Raw genomic sequence first — 26,039 nt, 5'->3', positions numbered from 1 at the left:
TCATATCATAAACTTGCATGTATGAAAGTATGTGTATGTGTGTATAAAGTACATTGTGTATGGATATACTTTCACAGTTCCACGTTCCACTTATCTTTATTCAACAACAAGATCACTTAAGTTACAGTCCTGTAACTAAGCCATAGTCTGTGTATCAGCCATTTATTGGTGAATATATTATGCACATTAAGTTAAAAGGGTAATATAATGCATTAAACTGGTCTGATGAGGATATTTTCATTCAGCTAAAAACTGTAGCTGTACACGCATTAATGGTGTGAGATGATGTGTGACTGAATTATCTGCCATCTGTGTTGTGTTGCAGTATGAGCATGATTCAGTTACTTCTCGGTGCAATAGAGGGCAACAATGCACAGAAAGTTATGGAGTTTGGCTTTTAAAAACTTCACTTGCTGGCTTGTTTGGGATACTATTATTGAAGTTTTTCAAATGTTCAAATTTGTTAGACAAAATCTATTACACTTTAAGTTTGACACTGATGAAACTTGGGGTGTAATGCATTTTGATTCTCTGTGTACCTGGCAGGCAGCTGCAGGGCGAGGTAAGGTGCTATGCTCCAGGCTAGGTTAACGTTGTCCTTCCACTGTTTCTCCGTCAGACTGATGTATTTGGACCTCCAGTTGGCGATGCTGGTCTCCACCGACTGTTCAGTAGCGATAGCAAGCTCCTGAGTGGATAATGGGTTGTACCATATTGTCAGCCGCTCAATCTCGCTGGCCTAGAGAAAGACATCCAGGGAATGGGACTCATCATAATTGCCCAATAAGGTGTCAAGTATAGACGTAGAAATGTAGCAATTTGATGTAATTTTCTTTATTACCACATAGTTGTGAATATAAATAGTGGTTGAGAAAATGTAAATACCAGTAAAGCCAGTAAAAGAGTCCGGCGTTTCATGTAGTACTTGTGCAGCTGAGAGCCTCTGTTGCTTTTTTTAGATAGTCCTGAAACAGTACAGGAGCAATACGTCAGTAATACATAATGACAGAGGAAATATTATATTACTGAGGACCTATTTCATGCATGTATAAGAATCAGTTGGAGGTTAAGTTTCACTGTGACCATCAGCGCATGGTGTGTTCCAGCATTGCTCACTTAAGTTTAACATCCTGTGTGTGTTTCACCTGATTTCTTGGATATGGTGGACATCCCGGAGGACAGAGGGTAGGTGTTGATCCATCCCTGAGCCACCTGCTGCCTCTGGCCCACAGCTGCATCAAGACTGCTCCGGCTATCTGTGACTGCCATTACAGACAGGCTGTTCATCGACATGTCTTGGGGATCTACACAAAGAAAAATATTATTAATCTATCCTACAAATCAATTATCTATCCATCTATCAAGAAAATTAAAATGTAAACGCCCAGATACCAACTTCATTTTAGAAATTATCATGATTAAGGCTTTAAAGGAGTTATAGAGGCAAAATATGTTTCTTTACTTACAAAAAAACTCTCTGAGGGCATTTTGGACTGCATTTATAAATGTTGACTTCCTTCTCCAACAGAAACAAGAGAGGATATTTTGACCCACTCCCTAATCTGTAACCTGGGGCTTCCACGCAAACAGAAAAGCCCAGGTACCACTACATTTCCCTGGTGTTTATAGTAAAAGGTCCATGTAATAAAACTCGTAATGATATGTTGAAAATCTCTGAACATTTTCTTGCGAATTTTACATTTTCAGCTCCAGTTAACGTATTAGGATAACATCACAGATTAGAAACTTGGATCTCGGGATTGATTCCGTTGTCATACTGTAGATTACACATTACTGAATCTGTCCTAAATTACAGAGGTAATAAAAATGCAATTAGGTTTAAAAAAGCAGCAAAAAGGATGGAAATTCACCCATCAAAAAAAAAGAAAAAAGAAAAAGAAAAATCAAATCCATATATAAAGTGTGAATTGTTGAGCTGTATGAAGTTGCCAGTTTCAGCTGTTATTACTAAAAGATTAGGCCACTGTTTTCTCAGTGCTGTACCTGGGGGAACCAGCTGGCTGGCAGCCAGATACTTCTTGTCAGACTGCAGGCTGGCATAGAACTTGATCATTATACTGATGTCTTCTCTCAGCCTCTTATCTGTCTGAGTGGGAAATTTGGGAGTGACACTACACAAAGACAGAGATGGCAAAGAAGTCAGTGGACAGAGAGACGGCTTTAAATCATACTAAAATAAGAGTTTTATTTTTGCTAACAAAACAGATTTGAATATTTTCTACCTGAAGTAGTCAAAAGCCGTGGAATAGATCTTCTCTCTAAGCACATTTCTGATGGTGGAATTTGTCACAACATCAGCATGCAGAAGAGTCAGACCCAGAGTCAGCAGTCTGAAATAAAGCAAAGTGATGACACAATGGTCTTCTGAAGGTAAGGATTCAGTATTTCTTGCAGCTGACTATTACAACATTTAAGATTAAACCAATTTGCTGTTGTAATAAGGAAACACGGTACCTGAATCTTGGTCCAATGGCAGCAACATGTCGGTTCAGGCTGCTTTTGGGTCCCCCAACGCTCAGAGACAGAGATCTCTGCAAAATGGCGGTGAAAATCTCCACCTGGTCAGCACTGCTGTACTTTGCTATCTCAAACCTCTGCACAAGAAACTGGAGGGAGAACAGAAAGAAGGAATAAATCAACTCAATTTTATGAAAATACATCAAAAATGATTACAACTTTCTGGGTGAAAAACAACTGAAACTCAGTAGAATGGTAAACTCTTCAAGCTACATCATTCAAAAAATGTATATAAAAATACATTCTTTTATTGGCCTAAACCACAGTGGGTAATCTCCATAATATAATCTCCACCCACAGAAAGCAATAAACAAAAACCGAGTCAAATAGAAACTGTCTCCTAAACAACATCCAGCAAGTGGACTACTCAAAGACAGCTCGATGTAGCAAATATAAATGTTTCACATTTAAGAGACTTGCAAATGATTTTACAGTATGTCCCTTTAGTGTAGCATCACGGCATTAAAGCCCAGTGGATTGGTGAACATGAGCATGCTCTGTGTGTATTTTACTGACATCAAGTTATGTGATCTCTGGATTCTGAAGTTTATTATCATTATTATTATTATTATTATTTACAGCTTTATTAGTTAGTATCAGTTGGCAACAGAGAGGACAAGAAATAAAATACAAAGCAGTAGTTTATGTGTGCGTGTTACTGACCTCTATCCAGAGGAAGTGAGGGATGACGTCAGGTGCACAGGGTGCAGGTTGACTCTCCTCTGAGACAGCCAGAGGGCCAGCCTCTACCTTGGCCTCCGAAAACAAACCCATCTTCAGCTCTACTGTCATCTGCCAAGCTCCTGCCATCTCGCGCATGAACTAGGCAGACGGAAAAGAGAAGATGAGAATTAATCTATTCTACAATATTTCTCGAAGAAAGATAAACATTCATTTAACAAATTATGATTTCATAAAAAGTTATAAATATACATACTGGTACTTCCACCCCGTTGTGTGCAGCCAGGAGCCATTCCCAGCAGGCGATAGCAGTTTCCATGCCATGTTCTGTAAACATCTTCAGAGGAGACCAACACAGATGGTGCAGGAGCTGAGGATCGCAGTCTGAAAGATAAAATATAGAACATTACCATAACTGGATTATAAAAATAAACAACTAGCACTATTGCTGAAAGACATTAAATATAAAATGAAATGCTGCAGAGCTCCTCACTTTTTGTAGTGATAAGCAGGGCGGCCATCTTGAACATGACCTGGGTGAAGGCCTCTGGGTCTTTTCTGTCCAGAGCACTGGTCATTTGATGGATCATCAGTTTGTTGAGGTCTGACTGGCTGTGAGTCGCCTCTGAGAACTGGATCATACCAGCCACCTAGACAGCACATAACCAGACAGGTATGAATCATACTGTATGTAGAAAATGTAGGAAAATCACATCTTCTTTTTAATATTAACACTTTACCTCTCCTGTGTAGCGGTTGCGCAGGTTGAGTGATGCCATGAAGTTGGAGTAGTCCTTCTTCACACATGCTGGTCTCTCCGTCAGCTGGGTGGTCTAATCAACAATACAGTTTAGGAGCCACTTAGGGCCACACAGTCACAAGCTAGGAAAGTAAGATACGTAGCTGTACTGTAACACTTCTGCATATACTGAAGGTATCATGCCTGAGCCCTGTCTCTCTGTATTTAGTGTTCAGACCAACCTGAGGGAAAGCAGCCTATGGTTGGCCACATGGTGGAGGACAACACCAGCATAACCAGTTAGCCAAATGGGCAACCAGCCAACCAACCCACCCGTCCATTGCAGGTAAGTAACCAGGCAACCAGCAAATCCGTAAACCAGCCAAGCAACCAGGTAGGTAGTTCGGTGCAGTTTAATAAAGACAAAATACAACAAATGAAGCAAATGAAAAGACAGATATAGCAGAATGCAAGCCCAAGAACACTTAGGAAATGTATAGCAAGCAAAATAATATCACACAGACTAATAAGCATGCACACATGGACAGAGTGTTGTAAACAACTAAATTCCCAGTGTTTATAGAGCTATAGAATACATACAGAATATAACATAATAAAACACATATGTGCACAAAGGATACAAGATGCTCAAACTGCAAAGGCTTTGACAAAGCAACTAAATGGCACATTTGTTAACTACAAAGACATTAATGTTGGACAAATGTTAACAAGCATCAAATCAACAAGCCTGTAAGGCCAACAGTCAGATACCAAATATTTAAAGTTTGCAGTATGTTCCAAGGATGTTACAAAAGTGCTCAGTAAGTGACAAGGCATTCGTCACTTCCTAAGGCACCCTCAATGCTCAAAAAAAAAAAAAAATGGTTACTGCCCTTACAAAAATCTTTGGTAGGACTGAAAAAGCAGATACTGTGCATGTGTTGTTGTGGTTTTTGATGATGTATATCTAAACAATGTTTCGAACAATACAGTATTGTTAAGGGGAGAGCCTGACACTTGTTCTGCAGTCTTTAAATACACCAAAAATGTGACAGGTAGCTCAGATTAAGACCTCACCTAATTTGGGAGGTGCAATTTTGTCGAAATTCAACCCGTCCTAATCTGGGGAAAGGGTTTGTGTGCAAACATGCAGGGATGATAGCAAGTGTGTGTAACTCACGCCGAGTGTAGTACTCTGTCTGTTGTAGCCTGCGAAGTGCAGTATGCTCTCTGTGGCCATGGCCAGGCCAGTATGCTGGGATAGTCCTGAGACCCAGTTCTGATGCTTATTCAAGTACTCCTTCACAAGACACAACATACAGGTAAGATATAGAAATGGACAAAAAGGGGAAAAAGAGAAGCAGTAATGGAACAACAATGACAAATATGCTCTATAGTCAAAATATACAATGATGACTTTTCTTAGACTTGCTTTCAGTACAGCCACTTTTGTTATTTTTTTCTTAATTAAAAGGACAATTAAATTTGCCCCTTTAATTGAGTGTGTGTTAACCCTCCCTTCTCTACTCCTCAGTTCTGTTGATCTTTCTGATGTCAAAGAAGAGATCTTCACTCTGAGGAAACATAAAGGTAAAGAAACTCACCTGTAGGTGGGACTTTGTGACTGAAGGGGCCCATTTCATTGCCTCTTTCAGGATCTCACCACAACGAGCAGCAAAGTCCTTCACTATGCTCTACAAGGAGATGTGGAAACGAGGATATGATATACAGAAAGGCCGTAAGACAATCAATTTCAATAAAATGTATCCCTACACAAAATGTTGAGATCAGGCAGACTCTTCCTTAGAGATTTCTACTGGTACATACTGAATGTAAGGGGCTTAGTTAGTCCAACAAATCATGTCATATAACAACATCACATGAAAACCCATCACAAAGGATAATTTAACTAATGAACATGAAACAATCCAAAAAGAAGAACCAAGACAAGAAAGAGGCCACTATCTTTAAAACCAATACTGTGCTGCCCTCTAGTGCTCATAAGTGTAATAACAGTCCAAACTCACCTCTCGGGCCTCATATGTATCAGGAACAGTGATCCTGTAGGGGGTGTCTGGAATGTCATAGTATGGTTGATCCTTGTGGATGTCCTAAATAAACAGAGAAGATATTTGCTGTAAGTGAAACTGATAGTTTACTATCTAAACACTGCACCAAAAGAGAATATTCCACACAACTTCATTTCCCACCCCTAGATGTTCTTGTTCATTATAGGGATTCAAACCAACAACCTGGCACTGTGTTGTTCACACCAGCCCTCCACTGATATACGTACAGCACTTAGTGACAGAGAGAGTGTCTGCAAGATGTCCAACATGGTCTTCAACACACGACCGCTCCAAAGCAGATGGGGGAATCTGGTAGAGGTAAAACACATGAGAAACAGGATTCATACTGTTTATAACATGATGGGGAAAAAATGCAGGCAGACAAGGTTCTCGGATCATTAACACTCACGTCTCAGCCAAACCAGAGAGGTATTTGTCTGCCACTCTGCGGATCCTCTTGTGGGTGTGGTTGAAGTTGACCAACAAGAATTGGGCATGTCGCTCCAATTCCTCCTCATGCTCTTTGGTCTTGGGCTAAAAACATGAGAAATATACTTTGATTGTTATTCACTGACACTGAAGAATAAAACATACGGTCAACAAGACATCTAAGTCTTTTGAAATTGTTTGCTATCACCCCAAATTTTAGAGGAAACCATGCTACCTACCTTCTCAGCCATCATCTGGAGGAAGACATCAAACACCTTATCGCCAACACAAATAATACACTGCATCATGCCTGTAAAGATAAAAAAGGGAATTTGAGAAACTGAATTACACAGCATGAGGAAAAGAATGGCCAGAGGGGAAAAGGTGTAAAGCCCTCACCAGATTTGTCTTTTTGGATGGCTTTGTCTTCAAAATATCGAAACATGACCTGGAACCTGTCCGGATCATTGGATCGCAGCATCCTGAAAGAGTGCAAGAAGAAAGAAAGATATTGTTTACAATGTTTCATAATCTGACCTCACAATATACAAAAAATGAACAATGTAAAGTGTAATGGAGATGACCTCATGTATTCTAGTCTGTACACCGAGAGCAGGTACGTGGACATAGCAAAGTCTAGCTTGTTAATGAGGGCAGATCCTTCAGGAGGTGGGTCGAGGAGATTGCTGATGGTTGCCCGCAACTCGCTCAACTCGGCCTGGAGGACAGAAATGGACAATTTAAAGATTAGTCCAGGTGCTTTTGTTTTCTAAAGTATTTTAACTACCTTACTGCAAGAAAAAAAGGCTACATTGTGAACACTGTACCGGTGTGACTGTATCGTTTTTCAGGGCAGAGTTGTATTGCAGTTCAGAGCGAAGAGGTTCTCCACTGGGAAAGGTGAGAAGAGGAGACTTGGTGGCAATCTCACACACACCTTCATACCACTCCTCTGGCCAAAGCCCTGAAGGGACAAAATATATATCTAGAAATGAAGGGAGCCACTGGACTGCAATGACTGACACTGATGTTGGTATGCTAATATCTCTAATTTGAATTCATTATTTAGACCTGAGAACAACCACTCCACCACAAGTATGTTTTTGGTTATATTTAGGTTGATACTGATGACATAAAAAGCCAAACATCTGTCTTTATCTTACTTAATGAACCCTTTTTTCACAGAGATAAAATATTTCTATTTCCCTATTTGGTGTGACATAAATCTTCATAATTACTTAAAGTAAATAAAGTAATAAGTAAATTCACCACATTATCACAACAACTTCTTATAATTCTTCTTGTAATAGCCTGGACAAACAAGTCTGAGAAAATAGGATCTATGACTTACAAATGAAGGCAGTGGGCACCTTGATGTTTTGAAACTCCACACAGGTCACAGCTAAGTTGCAAAACGTCAACATTGAACGGGGAAGAGATTTTGTGGTTTGGGGAAGCTATTGGCCGCTAAAACAAAATCAGGGAGTGTACCTTTAAATATCAGCTCCCACTCATTTTATGTGATATAGGGCAGAAGTTTCTTCTACTTTCTACTAAACATGTAGCATACTGAAATCAGTTCATCCCTTACTCACCTGATCCTTCCACAGCAAAACCCATGACCACAGAGTACAGCCAGAAGTCCCTGAACAGCTTCTGGAGACGGGGCTTGGCCTCTTTGATTGGTGGAAGCCGCCTGGTCAACTGTGAGTTTGAAAAATGGACACAGGAAAAGGGATTAATGTTGCATTACACAAATTATCACATTTTGTTGTGAGGGAAAGGAAAGGAATGGTAAAATGGAAATTCCTTCAAATACAAATAGCTAAAAAAAAATTTGGATATGCTGCACACTGAATAAAATAAAGACATACAAATAATATAAACAAACAACTGCAAAATATCTCTTACCAAACTACTAGCCTTTTAATAGTTAATTAATATTAAACTTTCTTAACAGATAAGCTGAATTGTGAAGAGTTAAAGATTTTAGTCAGTCACAGCACTTTTTGGTCTGTTTGATCTGGTCTATTTGTTCAGGAGGAGCCCACATCAAAGTTCAGTTTTGTATTCAATTCTTTGCTCTTAGTCCTACAAGCAGAAGCAACACAGCATATCCCGCCAGCACACAGTAAAGGTAAGACATGCTACAGACTGAGACTGCTATTAAGGGAATTTTACATAAAATCTTTTGTATTTTTAGCCAGTGAAGACATGATTTTATTCCTACAGATTGATTACAACGTAATTCAATCAAATCTACTATATGTTGATCAGATTATTAATAACGCCATACTAAATGCCCATTCCCTCTGCCTCAGCCTTTAGGATGTGGGTCATCACTGTCATCTCTGTGGCCTGCCTGCTGGTGAGTCCATCCCTGGCTGGGATCAAAGACCTCAGCTCTCATTTTACTGACCCTCAGCCAGACCCCAGAGGCTTTGAAGGGGACACAGTGGATATAGAGGCCATCCCCTTGGAGTTCCACAAAGAAAACACTGTCACTAATGACCTAGTTTTTGATGGCTTTGAGGATGAAGATTACATTGATTTTGATAAGATCCTGGCTGCGGGCAGTGACGACTACATGTGAGTATTAACTGTTGTTACTTCTGGTGGATTATATCAAAAATAAAAAGCTGAGAAAAGAAGTTGAGTAAGTAATGAAGTAATAAAGTAAAAGAGAGGACTTGCATATGATAGGCCTAACAGAGTTAACTCTTATCATTAACTTGGTGCCAAGTCAAGTTTTATACTTGATTTTCCCTATTCATTGCTGGGAATATGTATGAAGGTGTAAATCTGTATAATGGAATGTTCTTTTGAGTCTTTTGGAACAAAATACCAAAATAAATTAAGAGTGATTCCTCTTTTCAATGGCTGGATGATGGGTTTATGATGTTTTTCAGTGAAGGGGATGAGATAGATGAGATTGCCACACCAGCCCCAGACATTGACATCTTTGCCGAACCCTCCGACCCAAAGATTCGCCGTGCCAGACTCCTACGGCTGTTCCATGGTCGGTCTCGCCTTCAACGCCTCAACATAGTTAATGCCCATTTCAGTTTCAAGCTCTATCGAAGTCTTCGTAACCATGTCAACCAGAGTGACAACATCCTGCTAGCACCTGCTGGGATCTCCATCGCTATGGGGATGATGTCTTTAGGGGCAGGACCTGGAACCCATGATCAGATCTACAAAGCTCTGGGATTCGCTGAGTTTGTCAATGCTAGCCACCACTATGACAACACAACAGTGCATAAGCTCTTCAGGAAGCTGACACACAGGCTCTTCAGGAGGAACTTTGGTTATACACTACGCTCTGTAAACGATGTCTACGTAAAGAAGGATGTCTCAGTGAAAGATGCTTTCCGTGCACAGACAAAGGCTTATTATTTTGCAGAGCCGCAGTCAGTGGACTTCAGGGACCCTGCCTTTCTAGACAAGGCCAACAGTCGCATCCTGAAGCTGACTAAAGGGCTGATCAAGGAACCACTCAAGAGTGTGGACCCAAATATGGTGCTGATGCTGCTCAACTACCTGTACTTCAAAGGTGAGTGAAAGTAGAGACACATTGTCCTCCACCTAGTTTCAGATGATGCGAATGATTTCAATGTTGCAGAACTTAGGGAAGGAAAATTAGGGCACACCTGTCTGCTTTGTTTGGTTAGTTGAATCACAACGTAAACATATGACTCTTTGACCTTATTTTTTTGTATAAATAGGTACATGGGAACAGAAATTCCCCAAAGAAATGACTCACTATCGCAACTTCAGAGTTACTGAAAAGACAAATGTGCGCGTGCCAATGATGACCAACAAGGGGAACTATCTGGCTGCTGCCGACCACGAACTAGAGTGTGACATCCTACAGGTGGGTGGCCTCACCCACAATAGAAATTTTAACTTGGCTTCTGAAGAGTGGCAGGTTTTTCAACGACAAACACACATACTGATACATAAACAAGTCAACTGAGCTGCATAATAATAATGTAAGCTTTCTTATTTTCAGCTCCCATACACAGGAAACATCAGCATGCTCATTGCCTTGCCTAGGAAGATCACTGGCATGAGGACTTTGGAGCAGGAGATCTCTCCCACCGTTGTCAACAAGTGGCTCAGAAACATGACAAATAGGTCAGCAGCATTCTCCCAACAAACTAATGAATAGCTGAGAAATAATATTCAATAAACTTTTTCAATTATAGTTAATGAATTGAAATGCTGAAAATGTTTAGTCCTAGTGGAGATTTAAAAGCTATACCAAGAGGAAACTTTTCTATGTCTCCCTTCAGGACTCGGGAGGTGGTGATACCTCGGTTTAAACTGGAGCAAAACTATGACTTGATTGAAAATTTGAAGGAGATGGGCCTCACTGACTTGTTCCAGGAGAGTGGAGATTTCTCTGGAATGACCTCTGAAAAGGTTGCCATGAACTGGGTGAGTAAGACTAAATAAGTCATGATTTTACAAAACAAAATATAAGTTTGTTGGTCATTTAGTTACTTGGACACCTTATCTGCTGCAATCAATAATCCCTACAAACTATTTCAAAATAATGGAAGCCCTCTGATCTCCCTCCCCAGCTGAAGCACCAGGGAACCATCACTGTGAATGAAGAGGGGACAGAGGCTGCTGCTCTGACCCAGGTGGGCTTCATGCCCCTCTCCTCTCAGATCCGCTTCACTGTGGACCAGCCCTTCCTCTTCCTTATCTACGAGCACCGCACAGACTGCCTTGTGTTCATGGGCCGGGTGGTCAATCCTTCACAGACTTAAAGTTGACCAAAAAGCCCTTCTAAACAGCTAAACTATTCCCTACAAATTCCATGTTTGGTTAGAACTTCCAACTAAGACATTCCCTGGTTTTAATAGCAGGAGTGTTATTTTTTTAATAGGCAGTTACTTCTATTAGTAAAAATATGTAAATGTAACATCAAGTAATGAGTCTTTATGTGTATGTAGTCTCTTAATGAACATTTAAACTTCTCCTTCATATTTCTCAAAGTGTTGTGAGTCTGTCGGAACGACTCATTGAAAGCTTGTTATCTGTCTGTTAATGTTTTATCTTATGCAATGAGGCTAGTGGAGAAATGTGCTAAAAAATGACATTATGTAACTGTCATTACCCTAATGTCAAACTGTAATAATTGCAGAAAGACTATGGAAACACAAGAAAGGGGATAATAAAATAATACATAACACTACTAGACAAGACTTTCTTTGAAAAAAGCTTAAAATTGTAACATTATTATTTTATGAGGGCTTTAATTAAAAAAAGTTCTTATTTTTTCTTATCTTATTAATTATAATGAAATAATTATAATACAATATTATAATTATTACGTGATTACTTCAAACATAAAATACATCCATAAAAACATTTTAGATAGATAGATAGATAGATAGATAGATAGATAGATAGATAGATAGATAGATAGATAGATAGATAGATAGATAGATAGATAGATAGATAGATAGATAGATAGATACTAGTTTTAGTAATAGTGATTACTAATAATTCATTCACTGCTGAATGTTGTATGATTGTAACAACATTCAGCAGTGAACTGGTGACACAGATGTTTGTACTGCAGCTAACAGGGTAAATATTTGTTGATAGAGTTAAATGCTAACTAACCACTTGGATTCATCTGAAGCACTCAAATACTCATGTAGATCATTTAACTGTGCTCTATTTGGGTATTCTAACACAAATTCTTGTCTTAAATTTGGAATCGGAATTGTCTCCAAAGGGGCAGATGTTTGTACAGACATCACATACTCACCACAGCAATAACTGGAATGAGGACTCCAAGATTTCCAGCACTACCCGATGCCTACGGGAGATAAAGAGCCATTAACAATTTACCAACAATGCTGTTATCAATTTTCTGTTTGTGTTTAGATGTTCACACATTTAAGCACTACCTTCAGTGCAGGTCCCTTGTCTGAGGCCCTCTCACTGGCTCTCTTTCCTTCCAGGCCCAGTTGGACAAATAGTTCTAAAAGGTTCACCATCAGTTCATCCACGAGTTGCTCCCCCTGCAGGTTGGCTGCAATGTTGGCCAGAGCATTTATCACTGCCAGAGAGCAGTGCCTTGGGGGGGAAAAGACAGCATAGATGGAAGGAACAGTTAAACACAGTTATACTCAAAGTAGAAATAAATGTAAACAAGACCAACAAGATATACATACTTATTTTTCTACTTCAATTTATCAAATATAACAGAATATACCAATGTAACACAAATCAGAGGAATGTGCATTACTATTATTGCCTACTACTGCTGACCACTTAGCAGCAGTGAGCAAAGAGCAACAATTATAAAACGTTCTCCCGACTGCATTTCCTGCTTCTACTGTACACAACAACAGCCCCCTGGTGCAACTGGTAATTCTGTGAACAGGGTAAGAGCAGATGCTGACCTGTAGCCTTGATCTCTGTAGTCTTTGGTAGCTGAGTAGACCACCGAACTGGCCTTCACACTGATCTGCTGGAATAGGTTCCACACCTCCTGATAGATGTATTGCTACAAGACAGAGACAGACAGAAGTAAGACTGCAAAGGCACCAATTAAACTCAGTTAAACTCAAGATAAAATTTGAAATCTTTTGAATAATCTTCTAATCTTCTTCTTACTTACTACTTATTACATAAGTAGTTAGCTAATGTGTAAGATCTGTGTCAGGACAGAGGAGGGCATTTTGTAAGTGATCTGTATCTGCTGTATAAGGTCAGATCTTTTTCTAGTCCTTTGTTAATTGTAGTCTACTGCATTCTGGATACGCTGGCTGCCAATAACACCCCATTACACTCCAATGGGGGTGTTGACTAGAATACTGGAACCTATTCTTTATGCACACTGTACTGAGCAAGTAAACAGCAGCCAGCAGGTAATTACAGCGTGTCAGCCCCTCCCTCTGGCTTAAGAAAAGAAGAGTTACATTGCTTCTATTTAAGCAACAGTAATACAAATTTCAGTCTAATATAACACAGTTAGTATCAAATAAATCTGCATACCCTCTCCAACTATACCAATGCTTTACACTTTTGAATGATCCCCTGGTGGTTATGTACTTTCCTAATATCTCTTTTCAATCATAAATGTATCAAATAATGGAGGCAAGATGCTCTAAAAATTTGTTATCATTATATCTTTGAACTCACATTTCCTGTAATGACCATGCAGCCAAGCTGGTCGATGATGAGTACATCCAGCTGTGACGGAGGCTGGCAGAACTTCTGTTGAAGGATTTGTAGGATGTGCTCCATGACTTTAGGAGTGTCTCTCAGAGCCACTGCAATGTGGCCCAGTGCTCGAATGGTGTGATCTGGGATCAGATGGGCATCCCTGGCAGAAAGACAAGTTTTATTTTTAGAGTAGCTAATCATCAGTGTCAAGGGCTTGAAAACATTCAAAGCACGATGTAACTTTTTTCCCAACCAGAAACGTTGCTCACTTGTCATTCTCCTGTGAAATGTATAGACGGTTGGACAGACTGGCCAGAAAGGCCTCCACTATCACATTGTCCATGGTCAGACCAGCTTTCAGACATCTGAGAGATAAGAAACACAACACACAAATGAACAACGAAAGTTTTAAAAAACAACAACATAAAAATAGTATTTTGTACTCACAGCTGTGCCAGGTGTTTGTGTCTGACCTGCATATGTTGTCAATGGAAATGTCTCTGAGCTGCTCGTACATGGACGGCTGGTCTTTCCTGTTTGACAGGACGCTGAAGGTGGACTGAGAGTGCTCATTAGTCACATTTATCCTAATTTCTCCTGTGCCTTAAAAAAAAAAAAGTGATAACAGCACAAAGACAGAAACATCAACACAAAGACAAGCCATTTTATATCTATTACAATTTAAAACATTGTACAGAATATAATCCTGCACAGAAAAGAAAAGGGCTGATTGTGGTGCCAAATCTAAAGAGCATGTTAAATTAGCAGCTAATCTATGAAAAAGCACTACACTGTGGAGAACAACACAGACACATCAGTAACCTGAATTGCATTTCCAATTGTCTGTATTTGTAGCAGGTCATCAATGAACACACTGTTCAGATCAATAGTGGATGAGAGCCGAATGTGACAATGACCAATGACACTGTTACTGATGTATATTTGTCACTGTATCATCAGCCACAGCACTCGTGTCCCATTTACTTTTGGCTCTGATCATTTGTGCTATATTTGGGAGAAGAAAGTTCTACTGGATGTATTGTAGACAAATTAAATTTTTTAGGAAAATGTTACATTTTGTTTTTGTTTAAATGGTTAAATATTACAATTCAAGACTTCAGCCATTGTATAGCCAGTTTCAGACTCCTGTGAGTTTCACTCTGCTTTCAATCAGGATTTACAGGTATACCTCAACTTGGTTTTCACTTGAGTTATAGGAACAGATACTGCCATCAATCAGGGTCCACAATTGTGAACACTGTTTCTGTAAGGACTTACAGCAGCCTTCAAATCAAATTAGAACCACATTTATTTGCAAAATACCCTTAAGAGCAATAGCCTTATTATGCGCTTTAGTTTTAGTTAGTGTTTTTTTTTTTACAACAAAATCATGGATGCTGATAAATAAGGGAGTTTTGAGTCTCAGTCCAGTGGTGGATGCAAAGTAATTAGTATAATAAAGTATTGGTATTATATATTGAAAAGCCTGCTAAAAGCTACTCAACTCTGTAACCACTGACTCTGCATTTTATTGGTTTTGCCTTGTATACAGATATCCTTGCTTTTAATTTAACATACACTTGTTGCTGACATAGTGTGTGTGTGTTTGATGTACTACTGTGTGTAACTTTCTATTGTGTCTTGTCTTGTTTGTCTACTTTAGTGGTGTTCTGTCACTGTGAATATGTTTTAATTGTGACTTGCCAAGGGACTGCAGATGAAAATTAGTTTTAAGCTAACTCTGGTACAATATACCAAATGGTAACATTTATGTTTAATATTGTACATAGCCCCTTACAAATAAAATTAATAAATACATATCTGTACCTGTATTGTACTGGCTGTGATACTTGTAAAGTTTTATAAGAACAGGGGAAGGAACCACCAGGAAATCCCTGAGAGAGGTTGTGGCAGAGTGAGCAACTACTGGAAACCTCTCACACAGACGACCCAGGCCCTGAAACAGGGAGACAGTCAGAGAAAATTAATAAAAAAAAATGAATACCCAATAAATAATAGTAATTCATGACATGCAACACAGGTCTGGGTCAGCTTCAAAACCTGACAAGTGTGTGTTTTAGCACCCTGAATGACCAGGATACCTGATTATCACTTACTTAGTCAAGTAATTTTCTAGACAAAATCCCATGATCTAGTGCCTTGTGTAACATTTCACTTCTATCTGAGCAAATATCTTAGTGCTCTTTCTACCTTGTAGTATTATACCTGTAGGCAACAGATGAGCAGGGGCATGTGAGCAATGATGACTTTACTAGAGGTTTTCGACTGCAGCTTCTCTGACAGTTTGGTGCACAAATTCTCAGCTCCTGAAAAAAGACACCAGGTAGGAAAAGTGATGCAACCAGAACAAATGACCACATTAAGTATCCTTCTGCTTATGATATCTGAACACAATGCTTCGCTCACCCTATGCTACAATTGATTACCTTGCTCATCTTTGACGGCCCACACCATGAGATCCACACAGGCAGCGTTGGCTTGGCAACGAAGCTTGAGGGGGCTCAGTTCCCCCAGCAACCCCCCCGTTTCATGAAGTATCCGTTGCAACTCTGACTGACTGCTGCTAAACTGTTCCAGTACAAAGTCATGCACTTCCCGTGCAAATGCCGGCTGCAAGGCTGAGAAAGATGAAGAGAGTATGAAAATTTGACAAAGTAGTCTATTTAATGGACTACAAAATACAACAATGGCAATCGCAGGACTGTGTGGCTTTAAAGGATTATAAATAAGCTATTAATAATGCTTTACCTTTCATGTAATATAGTGTGTCCCGCAGCATTTTGAACACACACACATAGAGAGGGTCACTGAAGGTTTTGTAACAGAGGTTGATTCCAGGATTAGACTTAACAACAAACAGAAAAGACAATGACAGAGAAGATTAGTTAACTGATAATGGCATCATTTTAACTTTGAATTTATCATTCACGTTTTTTTGTACAGAGAGTGGTTCTATAGTTACCTCTATAACCTCTGTCATAGTAGTGTCCAGAGTTTTCAAAAAAGAGTCGGAAACAAACTTCTTCACCTGTAAATCGACAATACACACAACCACTAGTAAAGATGCAATATACGTATACAGGATGGGTGACAACAGAGGCAGTATCTTGGTAAACAGGTAATAGGCTAGTGTACCATGCTAAGGAGCTGTCGGAGCAGATCAACAGGCACCTCCACCTCGTCATCTCCTGCTCCCAAGAAGAGAGGAGACATTGAGAAACTGGAGCTGACTGTAGAGAAATAGTAGTCAGGATCTACCGAGCTGCTGTCTGGGAGGTAGGCACCTGAAATGAAGGAGACCAGTTCTATTATATGGAGTTGGCAGTATTGTTTGTTTGGGTATACAAAAGATTTTAATTGTCATATCACATAAAGCACACACAGGCCTTAGCACCACGCACCAGTCATGCCATAACTGAGCATCTACATAAAGACAAGACCAGTTCCCATTCAAACTGTAGAGAAAGATGATTTTAAGGCAGTGGGATAAACACTGGATGTGCAGTATGTGTTTCCTAGCAACAAAAGCTTCCCCCAATTTAAAATTATTTTACTATATGCATTACTGTATTATTACAGTATGTTCAATATGTCCGTAGAGTACCCCAATAAATATCATTCACTCAGGATACATACATGTGCAGAGAAGCAATATGCAAGTACCTAGTTGTTACATAATGCTGATGGCTGACAATGATAAGATAGGATGAGTTGATAGAATCCTGGTTTACATTGGCAAACACAAATTTAATCAAAGCAGCTTGTGTTTCTTGAGTTTTACCTTCAAAGTAATGTGGGCCTGGGGTTGTAGGGGAGCAGGGTGAGTGGCCTCCTGGATCTGTACAGACCTATGAGACAGCACATTACAGAACATTTCTTTTACCACTAATCAAACATAAAAAAGTCATAAAAAATGACTCTCTCACTCTTTCACTTGTTAGTAAAATAAATTCACAAAGCATGGGAGAATATTCTAACTCTGCAGTCACCTCTAAATGTCCTGAACACACAAAACATGTCTTGAATCCAACCCGCTCTATCACAACATACACACACCTGTGCAGAGGAATCCAGGTTGGTCCCGGTGCATCTGCGCAGAGTGTCACTCTGGCACACTGTAAGCAGTGAGGAGGGCAGGATAGAACGAAAGTCATTGAAGGACCTGCGTCGTACTCCCTCTGTTTCCTCTGTCACGCAGCGGGCCTGGGGCGAATCTTTGGGGAACAACTTGGACAAAAGGGCTTCATCTGTGTTGCTGTAGCGGCCAAATGCTCGAGTCATGCCGAGCAGGCTGGGGACAATATACCTGCACAGGTAGACTGGAGGCAAGAGAGCATCTATGAAGCTTTTTGAAGGACTTTTATGCACTTTGTTGCTTGTGTGTGTGTGTGTGTGTGTGTGTGTGTGTGTATACCTTTGTCATGATTATCAGGTGTTTGGCACATGTCCTGGAATGCCTGCATGACCTCCATTATAGTGTTCAAGATCTGGAGGGGAAACAGCAGAAACAACAACTTAGCACTTAACTGCAACGCACCCTAACTTAAGAATTATATATTATCACCACTTTTTAAGATGACCTCTTGTCGGGAGTCTGGGTCCCTCTGAGCCACATCTGCCAAAAGAGTCACTAGACAGAAGCTGAAGTTTTCTGCAACCGGGAGAAATTCTGAAGAGCAGAAAATGACAAAAACACAAATACATACAGTTAAATGCCACATATGAGTGCAGCATGAAAAAGAATGTCAGGCATGTTATATAAAAAATGAAAAGGCAATCAAACAGTAAATACTGTACAAGAGAGGATTAACTAGTGGAACTCACAAACTGTAGTTCACAGTAAGTTGTTCCATTGTCATATCTGGCCAAAACAATTTTTCTCTTAATAAGTGCAAACTGGTGTCTCATGGCATTTATGTATGGATATCAATACTATCTCAATATGTCTTGAGATAGTATGGAAAATGAATAAGAATGACTACAAATATTACAGTGCACTGTTACAGCAAGTAAATAGAGGCCATTGTAAAACGCGCCACTATAAGAGGATTGTTCTTACCCTTTCCTTTCTTTCCTGAGCTCTCTTCGATCCATTGGACCCGTGGTAGTCCTCTCAATAGGCTCAGCAAGTAGGAAACAAGTATGTCTTTGTGCTGCCAGAGTAAAGAAAATCATTACACACCACAAACAACTGCACTTGTTGGCACAGAGCAGAACTTTTGTTTGCCTAACAAGCACTGATAAATCAAAAATATGAGGTATTGTTAATTCCGACACAGAATCAAATCTGGGTAAAAAAAATATATATATATCAAACATTGCTTCAACACTGAAAAGTGAAGCTACCATCTCTACATAATCAGATGGCTGGGAAGCTTTCCACACAGTGTCTCAGTGTGATGAGGTTATAGGCTTACATGGCCAGCTGCATGTCTGATCGCCAGCTTAATCAGATTATGAGAATAAGCTTATCATGGTGATATATGTGGAGTCCTGTGAGAGGCTGGTGGCGAACGCTGACTACTAGTACTAATATAATAATACTAATCATTTCTAAATATATCATGCTACTGCTTCTCTATGTAATAAACTCTGTAAATTGTGTAATATTTGGATCCACCATATTACCCATTAACTGCTAGGACAGCCTAAAGATCTAATGTCTAAAGTGATGATGAAATGCATCCACTGTGATAAAAAGGCTCACCAGCCCGACTTTTTACTGACCACCACCCACCTGTAAGCCAGATTCCACCAGAAACACAGCCAGCGCAATAACAGCATCTCGGCGACGCACATCTAGAGTGAACACACCGCGGACTTCCACTGGACACATACATTGTAGCTTCTGGACCTGAAAGAGCACAAAGAATTGTCTGTATGTAGTTACAGCATTAGAAAACATAACAATTCAAAATTGAATTGTCTAGTGTTGAATTAAAAGGCCTGTTTGAGAGTTATTGCATGTTCTAATATTGAGTTTTGATCTTTGCTAGAGTCATACGAGTAATATCAGGAAACTGCACTATTGGTTTTGCACATACATTTATGCACACTGGTCTAGGGTTACATACCTTTTTAACTTAGATTTTTTGTTGTCTGTATTCTGTTCCTACCTTACCTATCTATTTCCCTACTGGGAATCAATAAAGTTTACTGTATGCTGTCCACTATAACAATGGTATGGTAATGGTGCAAGACAATCATCTCACTATAACTCAAAACTGGTCATTCCCACTAAAAAAACACAGAAACTGTACCATACAAACAAACATAACCCATTTACTCCATAAAATGTCAATAGTCAGTGAAAGTGTATTGATGATTGCCTCGATATGTTCCTGTTTATTTTATTTTATTCCACCTATTCTAAATATTGCTTTGCCCAACGCAACTCTTTATCCAAACTCACTGATCTTCCTGTATTGGCCAAAAAACTCGTAGAATTTAGACCTAGTCATCCTCGCAACAGGTTAGTAACTGTCCATTATGTTTAACAGAGCACACTGTGAACCTTTCTCATCTCCCTCGCTCTTCAGTGAGTAAACCTGTTTGACTGCAGTGCTGATCAAGCCTGACCACTCTGACTCTATGATGCAGTAACAGGCACCACACAAGCAGCGACGCCACTTTCTTCTGCATTGCTCTCCTCTTCTATTACAGGGAAAACACTGCCGAGAAGACCCCGCTCCAGTGATTCATAACGACAGACCCGCACACACCTATCAAATGTTAGCTTGGCTGTCACATCAGTGATCAAAAGCAGCCACCGTCTGTGCGGAAGCGGAGCTACACCCCGAACAACCCTGTTACGTTACTAACGTTAGCTAAATAATACAAATTTGTCTTTGTCAAAGTTGTCTTCTTCCTCACCTTTTCGACCGGTGCAGGACGGTGGGTGGCTAAAGAGCGGGCCAGCGACAGGACTGTGTTGAAATAAAACCCTCTCGTACCACCTCCCATTACAGACATGTTTACCCCTAACCTAGCTACATCAAACGAGCTCAGCAAAGAGAGGAAACTGGCAAACAGCTGCAGCTGGCGCTGGCAAAGCCGCAGTACGGCAGCTCAGCAGGGACAATTCTAATTATAGCTTGCAGTTACATTTGTGGCATTGGATTTGAGCATACCAATACTAACTAAAGTGACGGGTAAAACAAGACACTCTGGCGTCTATTATCATATTTATTTGCTTTGCTTTAACAAGTAACTTCAGTATAATCCTGTGCGTTTTTGTTGCGCAGGATTAGCCGTTGGGACAGCACGCGGCAACGTCACAGAACGTGATAGGAAGTGGTCTGTTGCTAACAGTCAGCTGATAAAGCAACAACAACGTTTACAGTTCCGACGGTCAAAGGTTTGTCTGTTAAGATGATCATACCTATGATATTTGCGGTTAGATAAATATACGAGAAGAAAACGCAAATGTTGGCACAGCGCCGTTTTGTCTTGCCTTATGGGTGTGGTTATTTGGTTATATAGTTAGCTTTCAATCCTCGTAAATTAGCTAGCTTGCGGTTGACTAGCTAGCCAACACCCCTTAGCTAGCTTTATCACTCTAAACTATTGAAGCAATAATGTTAGCTAATTACTTTCCGTTAATATAATCCAGCAGTTGTTTTAGCAGACTCTGAGTGTGAAACGTTTTGACAGACTTTCTCAATTGCTCAAAACGCGTTTTATTGTGTGGAAGTTGTAACGTAGCTAGCGTTAGTTGAAGCGAACAATCTAAAGCCAGAGTTAGTTAATTTCTCTCAAAGTTGGGATACCATTTGTCAAATCATCACGTGAGCTAATCCTCACATAATCCTTTAGTTATCCTAATAGTTTTATTTTGTTCCAATAAGATTTTGTTCCCATTTCAAAAAATGTCAAAATCCCCTCTGTCCAGCTGTTCACTGAAACAAAACTCACTGTTGAGTGTGAAAGATCATTCTTGACCTCAGAAATAGTAGCTTGACAAAGATGAAGATCAAGAGATACAGTTGAAAGCTCTGGAAAAGGCTAGTAGACCTTGAGTTAAGATTATTTTGTCAAAATACTGTGTGTCTGTTCCACAGATGGCCTACCCTAAATCTCACAACCCGTTTGCAGATGATGACAATGAGGAAGATTTTAAGCCTAAAAGTAGGGGGTTCGATAACGACCCCAGTGACAGTGGGATGAGTGAAGCAGAGAGGAGGCAGAGGTACCTCCAGCAGGAAGTAATGCGTACAGGTCAGTCTGCTGTGGACAGCAGTTACCGTTCCCTCAGCCTCATCTATGAATCAGAGAAGATGGGTGTGGAAACTGCAGAGGTATGTCAAACTAATCAGCTTTACCCTGGCACACAAAGAATTTCCTTGTCTCTGAGAGGGTGACAATCAACAAAAAAATTCTTGTAGTTTCTCTCATTCTCCCTCTCTCTCTCTCTCTCTCTCTCTCTCTCTCTCTCAACAATTTTGCCAAAGTACAAATTGACCAAATATTTGGACAATACACAAAAACAGTAATATTAGCAATAACACATCATAAATAAAATACAGTATATAACATCATCTGGTTACGGCCTAATTCTGCCCTGCATGCATTGGCTGGTGTTTTTCTTTGGATGTTTAATATCAGGGTTCCCATGGGTCCTTGAAATCCTTGAAAGTTTGTGAATTTGAGGGGGGGATAATCAAGGCCTTGAAAGTTTTTGAAAATAGTCATAAATAGACATGGGTCATTGAAATTGCTTAAATTATATAATTTGTTCAAGAATAGAAATTGTTTTGATATAGTTTTTTTTATTTAAAGTAACATTACTGTAACACAGCACAATTGAGAAGTGTTCACACATTCAATCCTCGCTCTCTCTGATTGTTGTCTGTGAGATTTAAAGCCTGCTAAAAATTCTCAGTTGTAACCGTACTTAACCTTGATTCTTATAATTGCATACAATGCTCTGCGTACTACCCGAGGCACTGATTTTGAGCCCCAGGTAATCATAATATAGAGTGTGATCTAGATGGGTGTTTTCTAATTTGAATTGATATTTGTTTTCTTGATTCTGGGCTTCTTTTGGAGGATCATTATTTTGGATTTGTTTAGTTAGTTTACAGTTCTGACAGTACTGCTCCAGGAGGTCCAGGTGCTGCTGTAGTCCTTGTTTTTTCAGGTGACTGCATCACCAGGTCATTAGCATAGAGCAGCTATTTAACTTTCTTATTGTTAAGGGTTAGGCCAGGGGTTCCAGATTGCTCCAACAGTACTACTAGGTGATTAATGTAGATGTTAAATAGAGTTGGAGACAAGCTGATGCCCTGAAAGACGCCTCTCTCTTGAGTGAAGAGATCTGTTGTTTTGTTGCCAATTTTTACTCCACATTTATTACTGACATACATTGACTTAATTATGTCATAAATACCCCCTACACCGATTTGGAGAATTCTCTCTCTCTCTCGTTCTCTCTCTCGTTCTCTCTCTCGTTCTCTCTCTCGTTCTCTTTCTTTCTTTCTTTCTTTCTTTCTTTCTTTCTTTCTTTCTTTCTTTCTGTTTCTGTCTGTGTAGGAGCTGATCCGACAGGGTGAGGTTCTGAAGAGGACAGACAAGATGTTGGACAACATGGATCAGGACCTGAAGACCAGCCAGAAGCACATAAATGGTATCAAGAGTGTGTGGGGCGGCCTTGTCAATTACTTCAAGGGCAAGCCAGAGACAAAGCCACCACCTGAGCAGCCAAAGGCCTACCAGGCCAGTGACAGGTACTTAATATGAGACAAATTCCAAGCTGGACAAAATGTAATGTTTATGTACATTTCTTATTTGTTATGTATCAATTTCTGTATATTGTCTGTATTATATTTGGTTATATTATGCATTCTTAAACCACAAAGACAATGCACCTCCAAGAATGTGTTGGGAAAGCATTTAAATGTATTTCTTATCATTTTGATCTTTTGAAATATGTAATGTATTAATGTGGTTTAAACCAGATTCAAATAGAGTTGGGAGATGTATAGATATTATACTAATAGCCTGTTTGACCATTACAGCCACAAAGATTTTAAAGAGTTTTTGAAGAAGAGACGCTATCACCCACCTCTACTAAATCAAAATATTCTCTTTCCCAGCTTTAAACTAAAAATGTTAGTTTATTGACTTATATATCACAATATAAATAGGTAAAATAATTTAAAGCTGGAGTGCGAAACGTTTGTCTCCACCTTCTGGCAGTGAGAGTAATTACACTGTTGACACAGATAACGTCTATGTATTTGAGATTTCTGGAGCCAAGTTGGAGATCATATTTTACAACAAAGCCATTATAAAGATGACTCAGAATTAGTGTTTAAATAATGCTACCATAAAATTTGTGCCTTTTCCATTTCCAGCTTCTTGTCATTGACTGTACTTCACTAAATGGTTGAACAATGCTTATCTGACTTCCTCAGATTACAGAATGCCTTGTCCAGCAGCAGAGAACATGAAGATAAGTACCAAGCCAGCCACCCCAACCTAAGAAAGTTGGATACAGGAGGTAGGAGTTTGCACAAGAACCTCAGTATGGCATAACCATACCACAAACTGGCTGCCTCCATTTCTCATTTCAATGTTCCAGGATTTGGAGCTTCTGCATCAATAGATGACAGCTCATCTAGACAGAATGGATACCCTCAGAACAGCCACCTCAGGGAGGCTCACCAGACCCTCGACAAAAACTTAGGTAAAAACCATTTCTGTTTTAATTCTCTTGTATTTCTACTTGATTATCATACAGTACAATACAGTTTTATACAATGCAGTCACAAGAAAGACACAAGGAGATGACATCAAAGCTTTTGGTAATTTTTAAATGATAATTCTATTAATTTTGCTAGGTATTATAATTCCAGTTTTTGTAATTCTATATAACAAAATATATGTAATTTACTTTAAATCAAAACACCTCTACAATGAAATGTTTTATTCTTTGAAATGTATAACCTTGAGTCTAAAATAGCAGTGTACTGTATATTCTGAGTTAGGTGTAAAATGTTATGTGTTATAATGTAAAAAATAAAACCTAACCAAATCCCTTCAAGTATTATCTGCTAATCTACAGTTGAAGTAATGTCAGATGTCCTTTGTGAATTTCCTAGATGAGATGTGTGTTGGTTTGGGCAGACTGAAGAACCTTGGACTTGGTCTCCAGTCTGAGATTGACAGCCAGGACGACTCCCTTGATTCTCTGCTGAATAAAGTGGACAAGATGGATCTCAAGATCCACAACACAAACCAACAGCTTAAAAACCTCAAATAAAACAAACACTTGGACTCACCTTACAGAGACAAAAGACAGCAGCAGGTCATCCTCTCACTTGGCTCTCCATCCTGGCCTTTGTTGAATAAACTGTTTTTTTATGTAGCTTTGGCAGATAAGCAAGTGAACACATTTTTATCCATATTATTTTCTCCTTGAATGACGGAAAGGTAACCATAAATCCAAGTTTGTGTAGAAATTCCTCCTGCCACTTAACTGATTTGTGTGCTTTGAAGGGAAGACTTGATTCCATGTGTGTATTAGACGTAAGGGACTGTCTCTGTCCAGGGAAAATCTGTTTTCTCCATCAAGCTCCACTACACTTCGATCTGAATGTAGTCCGTTGAATTTGCATTGGTTTGGGTGATTACAGGTTGATCAGTTTTTCTCGATCATCAAAGATGTACAATCGGCTACTAGTTCGCTCATCGTTCAGGCAAAACAGATGAGTGGTTTGACAAATGAGGAAGAGTATTTTTAATGAATTAATAATGCAGTAAGTGGGCAAGAACATGGCATCTGTCTAAAACTGGAATGGTTTGTGTGTATGATTCATTAATCTGTGCTAACTCTAATTCCTGAAGCTGCCTTCACATATGTACAAAAACACTTTGAATGTCCAGCTCAAGGCACTTACATATAATTTGTATGTACCTTAGACTAGCTTTTGCTTCTGTGCCATGATTCTGTCTCCACTGGTACATCTCACATGTGATACTTTGTTTGATTCTCTGAAATATTAGTTTGAAGTATGTTCATGTTCTTCAGTGTTTTCCCAAGCTTTATATCAACAGTTTATATTGATAATTATTGCATTGAATGTGACAGAATGTGATTGAGTGAATTATTGTATAGCATAAATAATATGAACAAGCTAGCTGTGAATATATAAACAGAAGGAATATTCCAATTACCATAATCATATGTATATCTTCCCTAGGATACATTTATGAGTAGATGAACCACTTTTAAGTTCAATTAAAACAGAAGGTTATTCAATAAAACAGTCAAACATAAGAAAATAAATGAGGAGTGACAGTCACAAGGTTTCATGTTTGCCATGTATATCAAAACCACATACCTAATAAAAACATTTACAAGAGGA

At 39.3% G+C, this 26,039-nt stretch overlaps 3 protein-coding genes across 5 annotated transcripts in view; 2 read left to right on the top strand and 1 right to left on the bottom strand.

Moving 5' to 3' along the window:
- pi4kab (phosphatidylinositol 4-kinase, catalytic, alpha b) overlaps window positions 1–20,733 on the bottom strand; it is a 27,839-nt gene extending 7,106 nt beyond the window's left edge. Inside the window, exons 1-40 of one of the 2 annotated variants that reach the window (XM_044195099.1) lie at window positions 20,545–20,733; window positions 19,409–19,525; window positions 18,731–18,824; window positions 18,252–18,340; window positions 18,086–18,158; window positions 17,728–17,990; window positions 17,453–17,519; window positions 16,807–16,955; window positions 16,634–16,699; window positions 16,420–16,516; window positions 16,098–16,289; window positions 15,877–15,977; window positions 15,478–15,607; window positions 14,124–14,253; window positions 13,920–14,015; window positions 13,627–13,810; window positions 12,885–12,988; window positions 12,387–12,555; window positions 12,245–12,295; window positions 8,052–8,160; window positions 7,284–7,420; window positions 7,041–7,174; window positions 6,856–6,938; window positions 6,696–6,766; window positions 6,437–6,561; window positions 6,255–6,336; window positions 5,986–6,069; window positions 5,563–5,652; window positions 5,139–5,258; window positions 4,201–4,215; window positions 3,960–4,052; window positions 3,713–3,869; window positions 3,476–3,603; window positions 3,202–3,360; window positions 2,476–2,627; window positions 2,244–2,351; window positions 2,005–2,132; window positions 1,146–1,304; window positions 886–965; window positions 540–739 (exon numbers count right to left, since the gene is read on the bottom strand). In XM_044195099.1, coding sequence (XP_044051034.1) covers window positions 540–739; window positions 886–965; window positions 1,146–1,304; window positions 2,005–2,132; window positions 2,244–2,351; window positions 2,476–2,627; window positions 3,202–3,360; window positions 3,476–3,603; window positions 3,713–3,869; window positions 3,960–4,052; window positions 4,201–4,215; window positions 5,139–5,258; window positions 5,563–5,652; window positions 5,986–6,069; window positions 6,255–6,336; window positions 6,437–6,561; window positions 6,696–6,766; window positions 6,856–6,938; window positions 7,041–7,174; window positions 7,284–7,420; window positions 8,052–8,160; window positions 12,245–12,295; window positions 12,387–12,555; window positions 12,885–12,988; window positions 13,627–13,810; window positions 13,920–14,015; window positions 14,124–14,253; window positions 15,478–15,607; window positions 15,877–15,977; window positions 16,098–16,289; window positions 16,420–16,516; window positions 16,634–16,699; window positions 16,807–16,955; window positions 17,453–17,519; window positions 17,728–17,990; window positions 18,086–18,158; window positions 18,252–18,340; window positions 18,731–18,824; window positions 19,409–19,525; window positions 20,545–20,643 — 4,685 coding nt within the window. In that variant the 5' untranslated portion in view covers window positions 20,644–20,733. The remainder of the gene's footprint in view (window positions 1–539; window positions 740–885; window positions 966–1,145; window positions 1,305–2,004; window positions 2,133–2,243; window positions 2,352–2,475; window positions 2,628–3,201; window positions 3,361–3,475; window positions 3,604–3,712; window positions 3,870–3,959; window positions 4,053–4,200; window positions 4,216–5,138; window positions 5,259–5,562; window positions 5,653–5,985; window positions 6,070–6,254; window positions 6,337–6,436; window positions 6,562–6,695; window positions 6,767–6,855; window positions 6,939–7,040; window positions 7,175–7,283; window positions 7,421–8,051; window positions 8,161–12,244; window positions 12,296–12,386; window positions 12,556–12,884; window positions 12,989–13,626; window positions 13,811–13,919; window positions 14,016–14,123; window positions 14,254–15,477; window positions 15,608–15,876; window positions 15,978–16,097; window positions 16,290–16,419; window positions 16,517–16,633; window positions 16,700–16,806; window positions 16,956–17,452; window positions 17,520–17,727; window positions 17,991–18,085; window positions 18,159–18,251; window positions 18,341–18,730; window positions 18,825–19,408; window positions 19,526–20,544) is intronic. The other variant, XM_044195100.1, reaches the window with a different exon arrangement.
- Window positions 8,497–11,662, top strand: serpind1 (serpin peptidase inhibitor, clade D (heparin cofactor), member 1). Its single transcript, XM_044195101.1, has 7 exons — window positions 8,497–8,593; window positions 8,778–9,045; window positions 9,366–10,009; window positions 10,182–10,330; window positions 10,469–10,593; window positions 10,752–10,896; window positions 11,043–11,662. The coding sequence occupies exons 2-7, from the start codon at window positions 8,786–8,788 to the stop codon at window positions 11,232–11,234; spliced, it is 1,515 nt and encodes a 504-aa protein (XP_044051036.1). The 5' UTR covers window positions 8,497–8,593; window positions 8,778–8,785; the 3' UTR covers window positions 11,235–11,662.
- snap29 (synaptosome associated protein 29) lies at window positions 20,710–26,039 on the top strand. Of its 2 annotated transcripts, XM_044195102.1 has the most exons (7): window positions 20,710–20,822; window positions 20,916–21,028; window positions 21,732–21,968; window positions 23,203–23,396; window positions 24,087–24,172; window positions 24,254–24,358; window positions 24,774–26,039. In XM_044195102.1, exons 3-7 carry the CDS (start codon window positions 21,732–21,734, stop codon window positions 24,932–24,934), a joined length of 783 nt encoding a protein of 260 aa, XP_044051037.1. In that variant the 5' UTR covers window positions 20,710–20,822; window positions 20,916–21,028; the 3' UTR covers window positions 24,935–26,039. The 2 variants fall into 2 exon arrangements, with proteins under 2 accessions (XP_044051037.1, XP_044051038.1); XM_044195103.1 differs by lacking the exon at window positions 20,710–20,822 and having other exon boundaries at window positions 20,897–21,028.

The sequence above is a fragment of the Siniperca chuatsi genome, linkage group LG5 (genome assembly GCF_020085105.1).
Source record: "Siniperca chuatsi isolate FFG_IHB_CAS linkage group LG5, ASM2008510v1, whole genome shotgun sequence".
NCBI classification, from domain to species: domain Eukaryota; kingdom Metazoa; phylum Chordata; class Actinopteri; order Centrarchiformes; family Sinipercidae; genus Siniperca; species Siniperca chuatsi.
The sequence above is the reverse complement of the archived record's forward strand: the minus strand, read 5'-3'. Positions and strand labels throughout refer to the sequence as shown.

Bases quoted from the DNA above. Each gene is read 5' to 3' on its own strand.
- serpind1 (XM_044195101.1), top strand. From the start codon at position 8,786: ATGTGGGTCATCACTGTCATCTCTGTGGCCTGCCTGCTGGTGAGTCCA. The intron at 10,594-10,751 runs GTCAGCAGCATT...GTCTCCCTTCAG, and splicing joins CTCAGAAACATGACAAATAG to GACTCGGGAGGTGGTGATAC. The intron at 10,897-11,042 runs GTGAGTAAGACT...CTCCCTCCCCAG, and splicing joins AAAAGGTTGCCATGAACTGG to CTGAAGCACCAGGGAACCAT.
- snap29 (XM_044195102.1), top strand. From the start codon at position 21,732: ATGGCCTACCCTAAATCTCACAACCCGTTTGCAGATGATGACAATGAG. The intron at 21,969-23,202 runs GTATGTCAAACT...CTGTCTGTGTAG, and splicing joins TGGGTGTGGAAACTGCAGAG to GAGCTGATCCGACAGGGTGA. The intron at 24,173-24,253 runs GTAGGAGTTTGC...TCAATGTTCCAG, and splicing joins AAGAAAGTTGGATACAGGAG to GATTTGGAGCTTCTGCATCA.